Below are 12,102 nucleotides of genomic sequence, written 5' to 3' on the forward strand. Positions count from 1 at the left end.
GCTAGGAGAATCTTAACTGTTTTCTAGGTTTTTGCCTTTTCTCCTCACACTCTTTATGACTCCTTCTACTTCCCAACTCAGGGATCAAACTCAAGTTTCTCACATTGCAGGTGGATTCTTTACCATCTGAGTCACCAGAGAAGCTAATATAATTATTTATTTATGAGACAGCTTCAGCTTTTAGACTTAGTTTCTTTGGGGCAAAGATAGTCTCTAAATTTCTTTGTATGATCTATGGAAGACAACAGATGCTCAGTAAAATTTCATACAAAAATTGATGAAGATCTGCTGGGGAATCAAGGTCATTTAACTGGAATATTGAGGAACTGTGCATTGTTTGTCAATTTAATTTCACAGCTGCAATATCATCAGTCAGTAAGTATGTATTTAACAAATAGATATTAAGTACCTGGTACCACATGGACCACAGAAAATTTTCTATTGCAGAATTAAGTCTAAATGGACACTAACCTGGAAGAGGAAAAAATTCGTCTCTAGGATTTACCAAGAACAATTAATTTCCTTTCTTGTCAGGACTACTAGATTGGTAAATCAAAGGTTCTTGCAAAAACAGTGTATATTAATATCAGTAAGATATCTGACAGTCTTCCATGATGTTCATGCATGAACCAAGAATGCACACCAGCTAAACAGCAGACTGGATTAATAGTTAACTGAACATCTGAAAGAGCATTGATTAATGGAGGTCTCAGGTGATGAGTTGCAGGGATTATACTTGACATTGATCAATGATCCTATCAATGACATACACGAGTCCACACTGATTAAATATGAGAATGGTATAAACCTAGCAAGGCTAGCTAATATACTGGAGTACAAAAATCAATACTTTAAAATATCTTTATTGGCTACAAAAACTGGCCAACCCAACAAGCAAATATTTAACTTGGTGCAATAAAAACCAATAATGACAGCTAATAAAAAAGTTTAGGCTGCATTAACAAGTGTAAAGGACTAAGACCAAAGGATCTAAGAGTCCCAAAGATTTCTGTGTTTTCTAGCCATATCTGAAACAGTACCCAACTGTGCATGGCGTCCTCAACAGAGGGCAGTTGGCAGTTATAAGTTCAGGAGACTTGCGCGTAGGCAGAATATGGCTACTAAGAAGGCTAAAGATGTCCATTAGAAGACTAAAATAGCCAGAGGAGTTTATACTGAAGAAATGACTAAACTGCTCAAGGTTATGTGCTTGTTTTCTTCATCCTTGTAAAGCCAGCTCTGAGCACAGAGCCTGCCTCATGTTTTGACTTCAATAAATATTTATAAATGAAGGTGATAGCAGCCATGTCAAATCTGAAGGGCTAAAAGTGAGGTTTAGATGCTGTGTCTAGGTAGGCTAATCTTACCTCTGGTCTCTGCTAAACAACTGTCTCCTAGTTTTAAGCTAAGGTTTTTGGCTGCTTTTTATTTTCTCCCGTTTTCAATGCCACTCTCTTAATCCAGACCCTTACCATCCCTCACTACTGTAATCATATCTTCATTTGTCTAACCATCTAACCATCTTCTTGTTTGTCTGCCATCAAACTGGCAGAGCTATTTCCTCCAGATACAGATCTATCAGCTCATTCTCCAGTTATGGCATTTTGATGGTTCCCACTGTACACAGGATTCCCCACTACCCACACACTACTACTCATTCTTCTGTAGCCCAGGGAAGGCAGCACTATTCAGGCACAACTTCAGAACCCTTCTTACCATAGATCTGCAGACAGCTACCACCAATAATAAGGTGTGAATACAGGATGGAACCTATTCATGCACAACCTGGCTCCAGTCTTCTTATTTTTCTTTCTAGATCATATGTCTATTCTTTGGAACACTGGAAGACTACCTGATACTAATTTTCACCCATGTAGATTTGACCTGGACAGAAATTTCTTAGGATAATTGTAACTGTAGCCAGATTCATCTTCTGTCATTTTCCTTCCCATCCACTCTCCATGTTCTGAGCTTCCCTAATGTGCCCTGTTCTTTCCAGCCACTTCACCCCTGTGCATGCAAACTTGTCTATAAGGAAAACAATTTTTTTTCTGTATCTGGTCAATTTGTATGAATTCTTCCAGAACCAGTTCAGATATCATTTCCGTTTGAAGACCTTTCATGAGCAGCAGAGTTAGAAAAGCTTTTTCTTCTGTTTATGTTAAATTGTAATTATCTATTTCTATATGTGTAGATCTCCTCCTCCCTAGAATATAATTTTCTCTGGAATGGAACCACCTCTTAGTCATCTTTTTAAAATTCCTAGAGCTTGAAACAGTAGCTAGAACACACTCACTCACTGAGTGACTGAAAGACTGTATAGATGATTAAATGAACGACAGGCCTCTAAGTGTAAATAAGATAGGGTTAGAGCTCAGAGTTCCCGCCTATGAGCACCACATCAACTTTATTAGACTTACTAGGACCCAGGCATGTTGGAGAGTTCAGAATTTCATTGATAAAAACAAGTAATAATGATGATGATGATAGCTAACATTATTGAATGCTTATTATATGCTGAAGCAGAAACTGCTTAAGATTTAAAGAACAAGGAGCAGAACAAACCTTAAATATGGTTAAAGATAAGAACAGAATAAAGATAATTCTGAGTATAGTTACACTTTGATATGTTACCCCAAAATATGACAACTGTCTAAAACTCCACCTAAAGAACTTTAGATCATTTATTAATACAGAGAGGTTAGACCCAAAGGAAAGAATATTCCTTACACATGTCTGGGCTATGCAGTAAAAAAAAAAAAAAATATATATATATATATATATGTATATATATATACACACACACACACACATTATATATATATATATGTATTTTTTTTCTGATATCATGCTACTGTGGCTACAGTTACAATTATCCTAAGAAATTTCTGTCCAGGTCAAATCTACATGGGTGAAAATTAGTATCAAGTAGAGTCTTCCAGTGTTCCAAAGAATAGCCATATGATCTAGAAAGAAAAATAAGCCTTCGGTGACAAAAATTTGAGGAGTAGAAGTGCTAACTGTTATATGCTCCTCTTAGAAACTTACAAGGTATGTTAGTTATTGGGGATAAGAAGACAGAAGTAAGAAAACCTATTCAATATGGCTTAACCCAGACCTTTTCACACACATTTGAACAATGAATTTTTTTTATTAGAATGCTTAGTATTTATTTTCATGGAATCAGAAACATCGGCTTTGGAGGTTCATAGAAACAGTTCTGCACTGGAATTCTAGCAGAGGGCACTTGCCAATGGGTTTGCAATGAAGACCTATCTGATTCAGAGAAGGTAAGATTGGCTTTTGTCTGGGCCAGAAGAGACTCATGCCTGGTCCCATCATTTATGTGACAAAAATTCAACCCTTTATTAAGGCTTGGGAGAAAAAGACTAGCTCTTAATCAGTCCTTTGAATTAACAGTTCTGTTATGGCTGTCTCACACACTCTCACACAGTCACAGGAATTTATATTTTCATTTTATCCCAAAGAAAAACTTGACCATCTTTCTTTAATACTATCAACCTGGAAGCTTGACAGTAAGGATTAAAAATTGCTCCTTCCTTCCCACTTGGTTATTGGAAAGGCTCTGAAAGGTAATCAGTCTTGTGAAGCTGCACTTTACAGTCTGCATAAAAACGCCATGATTTTCCTTCCTCTCCCCAACCTAATTGAAAGTGCATAATATCACCCAGCTGGGGAAATGTAAATGGTAAACATATACAATATATCATGCTATCACACAAAAGCTGGTTACTAATAGGGACTGGGTGGTTGTCAGGACCAAAGGGAATCTGGAAAACAAGTCTTTTTTTTTCATCTAGAGTGAGAGTTCTTTGTGCCTGCCATCCAGCACCCCCCTCCCCCCCAACACATACCTCCTCCCTCCAGACTTCAAGTTACAGCAGATTAAACCAAGGTCAGTCAACTCATTCCTTGTGTGTGTAATTCCAAGGGTCACCTAACAATGTATATTGACTAACACTCTTTTATACCACCCTTTCAAGAAATGAGGCATTTTGCTTCTGGCAGGAGGTGGGGTTGGAATCATTCTGCTCCCTACCTACTTTGATTGTACTGACAGATGGTCCTATTATCTCTTTCCTCAGCTGCTAAACCTTAAGATCCTTGGCCTTGTCACCTCTTATCTTCCTCTACTTCATCAAACTCCTGTTGCAAAGATTATCTCCTTTTCTACCTCTGATCACCCAGGAATATCTATACTGGATCACACATGCCTTCAGTAGAAAATCTCAATCTTTTCAAAGTCTTCTGCAATTCAGAGGTTATCTACAATTATACCGACTTAGAAATCAACACTTTCTTCCCTGACCCCTCACCTTCAAGAGTCATGCCATCTTCTAGAATCCATGTTTTATAGTAGGACTCTTAGGAGAAAGGATAACATCCCTTCAAAGTTTTCATCACCAGTTCTCTGTTATAGCATTCCTTCAAAAATTGCTCCCTGTTGCCTCATGAACTCAACTACTGCTATTCATTCATGCCACCTTATAACTGGCAATTGTTTTATTTTTGATGGCTGATACCTTACGGGTAGGTCAAAGCATAGCACTTGTCAAGGGTACTATGTCATTTCAATTTTAACAGGTTGAAGGATATATTTTTATCTGCTTCAGCAGTGGAGATAATTTGAAACTTACTGAATTAAAACCACATTCATCTTTCAATAAGTTACATTACCTGTCAGCTGGCACTGGTGGATGGTATGGCTTGTTGACCTTGGCATAGAGACTCTCTAAGTGGTCTCTCTCTGGAGACAGTGGACGGCCATCTCGAGGGTAGCCCAGTGGTCCAGCCCGAGGCGGAGATGGAGACCTGTAGACATTTGCGGATGTACATGGTTCCCGGAAGTGGTTCACTCTGGCATAGTTGGGGTCCACTTCATCATCGTCCATATCATGCAGTGATCCAATTGCACCAGTAGCATAATCAATAAGACTTCTTGCCTGCTTTTCCCTTAGCTCCTGATGTTTTGCTCCAATCCTGAAAAATGTAGAACAAGATGTATGTGAGTTTAAATGCTTATACAATGATAGACTCTCGTGAATCTATGTTAATTACTTCTTGTCAGTTACTTAACTGCCACTTTTGTGAATACTGAAGATCACACCGTGCAGAAATGCTAAGAGCAAACTCCACAGGATTCATTTTATTTGTTACATATGCTTCCATAGTGGCTCTGACAGTAAAGAATAAGCCTGCAATGCGGGAGATCCGGCTTCGATTCCTGAGTTGGGAAAGTCCCCTGGAGAAGGGAATGGCAACCCATTTCAGTATTCTTGACTGGAAAATCTCATGGACAGAGGAGCCTGGCTGGCTACAATCCATGAGTTCACAAGGAGTCAGACACGACTGACTGACTAACACTTTATTTGTTACAGGGTCTGGAAGATCCCCTGGAGAAGGAAATGGCAACCCACTCCAGCATTCTCGGCTGGGAAATCCCAGGGACAGAGGAGCCTGGTGGATTGCAGTTCATGGGGTCGCAAAAGAGTCGGACATGACTTAACAACTAAACAACACCAGCTTTACTTTTATAGCAATGCTGCTGCTGCTGCTAAGTCTCTTCAGTCGTGTCCGACTCTGTGCGACCCCAGAGATGGCAGCCCACCAGGCTCCCCCGTCCCTGGGATGCTCCAGGCAAGAATACTGAACTGGGTTGCCATTTCCTTCTCCAATGCAGTTATTTAAACATTTTGTCTGCTGATAACTAGGCTGATTACAGAGTCAGAGGCTGATTTTTACTAACATTTTTTCTCTATAAATGGGCTGTGCTCATGGGAACAGTCCATCTTTGGTGTAATATTCTAGAAGCCTACCTTGGGAAAGGGATGCACGTCAAAGAGCCCATCAGAATCTTACACTTTGTCTGTGACTTTCTTATTTGGTGCCTTTGATTTTTAGTGTATTCTTCTAAAGAAAAGCGCTTGCAAAAATTGATTTAACTATGAAAAAGAAACTACAGAGGCTTTCTGGTCACTAAAAGCAGTGGTATCAGAGATAATTTATAAGAGACTGTAAGTTTTTGGTTACACAAATGGGGATCATTGTGTTTCATTATACAGGGACTAGGGACAGAGTAAAAGAGTGAAATTAATAGGCTCCTGACAGAGACGAATTGGCACATATAAGTGAATTAAACACCATTACTGGCAGAACTCCACAGCACTAAAGCCTTTAGTGATGTTACAAAATGCTACTGCTAATCAGTGTGCCGTGTAGACTAGCGGGAATGCGAGCAGTAAAATACGGTTCAGTGTATTCTAAACCCATCTGAATTTTGAGAATTTGACATTTAATCTGGAAAGTGTTAGACTGGATCTCCTAAATTCCCAGTTGCATGTGAAAATGGACAAGTCACTGTGGCATCTTAGTGGATGACGGTGATATGATGGTGTCAGGAGGTGTTCTCCACTAAAGAGGAAAGAATGCGACCTCATATCACCGGGCAAATAAGGTGCATTGAGTACAGAAGGAGAAAAGTCAGACAATGCTGGCTCAGGAGGTGAGAGAAAGACTCAAGAAAGGATAGGGATAAATCTGAAGACCTGGGCTCCGAGAATATGAAAGGATTGTGGGCTAAAAGTGAAAGATCTATATCTGCCTAGAAATATATATTGAAGGCCTACATGAGTGAAAAAATAAAAAACTGAATTCCCTATCTTTTCCTCTTCAAATATAAACAGCTGTTTTTGCACACAGCAGCTAGTTTTATTTTACAGAATATCAAACTCTTTGTAAAAATCTTTAAAAGCCACGATCTTTCAAGGTATTTTCCTTTTGGTAGAATGGCTTTTCCCCCTACTTTGAGTACAGAGGAGGAAGAAAAGATAAAAATATGAAGAAGAAGGTATAGGACAAAAAAACAGTATCTTCAATCACAACAGATGAAAATAAATGCCACGATATATTATTGCATACCTCTTTTGACTAGGTCAAATTATGTACCCTACACATAAGTAATGAGACGAATTTATATTTTGTGTAAAGGGGAGCTTGAATCTCCAAGGGATGTTGAATGAAGATGAAAGGAAGATTACACAGTAGGGTACCTGTCAAGAGGCCCTGCCCGTCCTCTTTCAATGCATGTTAGTCCCAGATTCATGAATGTTTGTTTTGAATAATTTTTGATGGAGAAGATAACATGCCCCATTCTGTAACAAAATAATCTTTCTAGGGATGGTGCAGACTGGATTATCAGAGGATGCTTGCTGCACTGTGATGGCAGGGATGGATATCCATTGCAAATAGAGAATAGGACATCAATAAAGTGGGTGCGGGGGGGTTGTGTGGTTGCTATTCCTCCTAAGTGGGAGACCTCCTAGATAAATCACTCAGTGGAAAGATGAACATCTTATGGTTGCCACACGGGGCTATGCTTACGCATTAATGAAAAAGGAAAACACCAAGCTTGATTTTTCAAAGAATCACAGAAACAGAACACAAGACTCTGTATTCCTTGTTTTATCACTCTCTTTCTCAGAGGTTTTCTCATTAATTAAGCTTGCTGAGTATGTAAAGATTCCCGGATGAAAAGTATTCCATATATGCAAAGCAGTATTTTATCTTGTACTTTTTCTTTCTAAAACCAAATTTCTCCTTGATCTTTTCTGTGCCACTGAGTGCTTCAGTAACTAATTTCATATTAATCACTCAGTAGGTGAAACAGTAATTTCTCTGAACCGCCATTATTACGCCATATATCAGGATCTCTCCATGTGGGGGAGGACAAGGCAATCTCTGAAAAGGGGTATATGGAAGCAGAAAAGACTCTCTCAAGAGAGAAATGTCAAGGAAATAGACATTTCTTTTTTTGGTTGTTCTGACCTCTCTCTGCCCCAATTCAGTGTGAGAATTCTAATTGTTTATAGTCATTTCCATGTAGACGTCTCTTTACCACTGGGAACTCAACCTGTTAAAATACCTACTTTTCAAAATAGTCCTGGATAGTATTCCCTTTTTATTGGATGGTACCACCAGCTTCCTCATTCTCCCCAGTACACTGCCTTTGAATTGTTTCAATCTCCTCCCTCTCTTTTCCCCTACAAAAACATTGTTGTTTCTTTTTTGCATTATAACTCTTGGATAGCTTATTTTATTTCCATTTCTATAGCCACAGACTAGTGTCCAGGCTTTATATTGCCTGGTCTGCACCATCCAGCATGGTAGGCATTAACTGTATTGAGGCTACATAAATTTAAACTGGAATTAATTACAATTTTTGAACATTTAAAATTCAGTTTCTCAGTTTCATAAGCCACATTGCAAGTACTCAACAGCTAAATGAGCTCGGGACTTCTATATTGGACAGTCCAAACGGAGGCTAATTCTATCACTGCAGCAAGTTCTATTAGGTTGTGCTGGTGGGATTATGCTAACATTTTTTTGTACGTCACCACATCCCACTTTATCCCTTAAAAGGTACTAGAATAATCTTCTTCAAAGAGTATTTCTATTGCATCACTGTCAGATCAAGGCTTTCTAAAAAGAGTGTGATAAATGATGGAGCAAGAGTGTGGTTATTCCACTTTGTTCCTTGCATTCTAAATGAATGAATGATTGAGAAATTGAGAAGAAATTCCATCTACCATAGAAATAGGATACAGTCATAGTTTCAAACCATGCAATAAAATCTGAACTCCATCCAAAACAGGTAGTATGTCAAGAGTCAATATATAGCTTCGTCTCTAGCAGGGTAGACATTTCACTGAAAAGCAGGAGAAAGAGACCAGAGAATTACAGACAAACTTTTGATTAGAAAAAGAGAGTTTAGGATGCTGGAATTGTAGGGTAAATCTTTGTGAGGTTCCAACTTGAGAGTGGAGGAGAGAGAGAGCTAAAAGAGAGAAATTTCCACTAAGAGAGAAATTTCCTTCTACCTTGAAGAAACTTCATAGAGGCAAATGAAGAGAAGACAAAAGAGCATCAGTCCACTCTGTAGCTGAAAAGGCAGGATGACAAGAGCAAGATAAACAAAGACAAACTTAGCAAAATAAAACCTTAAATCATCTAAGAGACTTCACTGTTGTTATTCAGTTGCTAAGTCATGTCCAACTGTTTGCAACCCCAGGGACCACAACACACCAGGCTCCTCTGTCCTCTACCACCTTCCAGAGTTTGCTCAAATTCATGTCCATTGAGTTGGTGATGCTATGTAACCATCTCATCCTCTGCTACCCCCTTCTCCTTTTGCCTTCAATCCTTCCCAGCATCAGTGTCCAGGCTGATCTCTTGTTATAGCGATCTGCTCTCCCAAAATGTCAGGTTATGGAAAAGCTGTCAAGGTAGTACACTCAGACCAGGCCTGAAGACATTTTGAGAGAATATATGGAACTGATGTGGCTGGTAACCTTAGATCATTATGCCTGGTCATATGACACTATATTTTAGTATAGATTTCAAAAAAAATTAAATAACATAGAACATGAAATTAACTTAATGGATCACAATATGTATTTAAAAATTAAATATAGTAAAAGAGAAAATGTTAGAGGTTATTGCATGCAGTAAGCATAAGTATAGTGTCAAGAGAAAAACCAAGTCATCTAAAAATCCAGGCAAATTCAAATTGTCCTCACACATGAATAAAAAAAAAAAAGAAAAACATTTGAGAAAGCATTCCAAAAAACATTTTGGAAAAGAAGGCAACACTTGTTGATCCATTTTGAAAAATTACTTTATAATGAAAAACATCCAGCCAAGAACTAAATTCAAATTAAGAATTCAGCCCAGCAAAGCTGGGGAATGACAGACATGGAGGTGAGAAAAACATTCATTTAAATAGAAAATGAAGGCTAAACATTTATTTGTAGGATAAATCATTATAGAAAAATGTAAATATTATAAACTCTGCTAATATAAAAGTAGTATCATTATACTAATAAGGAGGTAGGTGATTTAGGGGAAAGTATTAATACTCAATATATTTATTTCCCCATTTTTTAAAGAAAGCATCAGCAGTTACCACGTAAAGTTAATAGGTATATGAAATACAATAACAAAAAACCAATAAAACAAATTTTCAGCAGAAGAGAAATACATAAAACAAAAGCCCAATGATAGAGTAGAAAATAGAAAACAGAGGAACCAGTAAAAAAGAGAGTAAGAAAATAGGATAAAATTTATGCTATGACAATAAGTGAAAATGGAATAAATTTCTTTGTTATAACTAAAGGATTGTTGCTCAGATCATGAAGCCCTTATTGCCAGATTCAGACTTAAATTGAAGAAGGCAGGGAAAACCACTAGACCATTGAGGTATGACCTAAATCAAATCCCTTACGATTATACAGTGGAAATAGGAAATAGATTTAAGGGACTAGATCTGATAGACAGAGTGCCTGATGAACTATGGACAGAGGTTCGTGACATTGTACAGGAGACAGGGATCAAGACTATCCCCTAAAAACGAAATGCAAAAAAGCAAAATAGATGTCTGAGGAGGCCTTACAAACAGCTGTGAAAAGAAGAGAAATGAAAAGCAGGAAAGATATACCCATTTGAATGCAGAGTTCCAAAGAAGAGCAAGGAGAGATAAGAAAGCCTTTCTCAGTGATCAGTGCAAAGAAATAGAGGAAAACAATAGAATGGGAAAGACTAGAGATCTCTTCAAGAAAATTAGAGGTACCAAGGGAACATTTCATGCAAAGATGGGCTCAATAAAGGACAGAAATGGTATGGACCTAACAGAAGCAGAAGATATTAAGAAGAGGTGGCAAGAATACATAGAAGAACTATACAAAAAAGATCTTCACAACCCAGATGATCAGGATGGTGTGATCATTCACCTAGAGGCAGACATCCTGGATAGTGAAGTCAACTGGGCCTTAGGAAGCATCACTACGAACAAAGCTAGTGAGGGTGATGGAATTTCAGTTGAGCTATTTCAAATCCTAAAAGATGATGTTGTGAAAGTGCTGCACTCAATATGGCAGCAAATTTGGAAAACTCAGCAGTGTCTACAGGACTGGAAAAGGTCAGTGTTCATTCCATCCCAAAGAATGCTCAAACTACCAGGTAATTACACTCATCTCACACGCTAGTAGAGTAATGCTTAAAATTCTCCAAGCCAGGCTTCAACAATAAGTGAAGTATAAACTTCCAGATATTCAAGCTGGTTTTAGAAAAGGCAGAGGAAGCAGAGATCAAATTGCCAACATCCACTGGATCATTGAAAAAGCAAGAGAGTTCCAGAAAAACATCTATTTCTGCTTTATTGACTATGCCAAAGCCTTTGACTGTTTGGATCACAAAAAAACTGTGGAAAATTCTGAAAGAGATGGGAATACCAGACCACCTGGCCTGCCTCTTGAGAAACCTGTATACAGGTCAGGAAGCAACAGTTAAAACTGGACATGGAACAATAGACTGGTTCCAAATAGGAAAAGGAGTACATCAAGGCTGTATATTGTCACCCTGCTCATTTAACTTACATGCAGAATACATCATGAGAAATGCTGGGCTGGAAGAAGTACAAGCTGGAATCAAGATTGCTGGGAGAAATATCAATAACCTCAGATACGCAGATGATACCACCCTAATGGCAAAAAATGAAGAAGATCAAAAGTGCCTCTTGATGAAAGTGAAAGAGGAGAGTGAAAAAGTTGGCTTAAAGCTCAACATTCAGAAAACAAAGGTCATGGCATCCGGTCCTGTTACTTCATGGCAAATAGATGGGGAAACAGTGGAAACAGTGTCAGACTTTATTTTCTTGGGCTCCCAAATCACTGCACGTGGTGACTGCAGCCATGAAATTAAAAGACACTTACTCCTTGGAAGGAAAGTTATGACCAACCTAGATAGCATATTAAAAAGCAGAGACATTACTTTGTCAACAAAGGTCTGTCTAGTCAAGGCTATGGTTTTTCCAGTAGCCGTGTAAGGATGTGAGAGTTGGATGATAAAAAAAGCTGAGCGCTGAAGAATTGATGCTTTTGAACTGTGGTGTTGGAGAAGAGTTTTGAAAGTCCCTTGGACTGCAAGGAAATCCAACCAGTCCATCCTAAAGGAGATCAGTCCTGAGTGTTCATTGGAAGGACTGAGGCTGAAGCTGCAATTCCAATACTTTGGCCACCTGATGTGAGG

At 38.4% G+C, this 12,102-nt stretch overlaps 1 protein-coding gene across 2 annotated transcripts in view; it reads right to left on the reverse strand.

Moving 5' to 3' along the window:
- The window catches only part of PARD3B (par-3 family cell polarity regulator beta), a 1,161,921-nt gene that overhangs the window by 185,812 nt on the left and 964,007 nt on the right, over nucleotides 1-12,102 (reverse strand). For both annotated transcript variants that reach the window (XM_018060563.1, XM_018060570.1), the window contains exon 20: nucleotides 4,699-5,001. In XM_018060563.1, coding sequence (XP_017916052.1) covers nucleotides 4,699-5,001 — 303 coding nt within the window. The remainder of the gene's footprint in view (nucleotides 1-4,698; nucleotides 5,002-12,102) is intronic.

Source organism: Capra hircus, chromosome 2 (genome assembly GCF_001704415.2).
Source record: "Capra hircus breed San Clemente chromosome 2, ASM170441v1, whole genome shotgun sequence".
NCBI lineage: Eukaryota > Metazoa > Chordata > Mammalia > Artiodactyla > Bovidae > Capra > Capra hircus.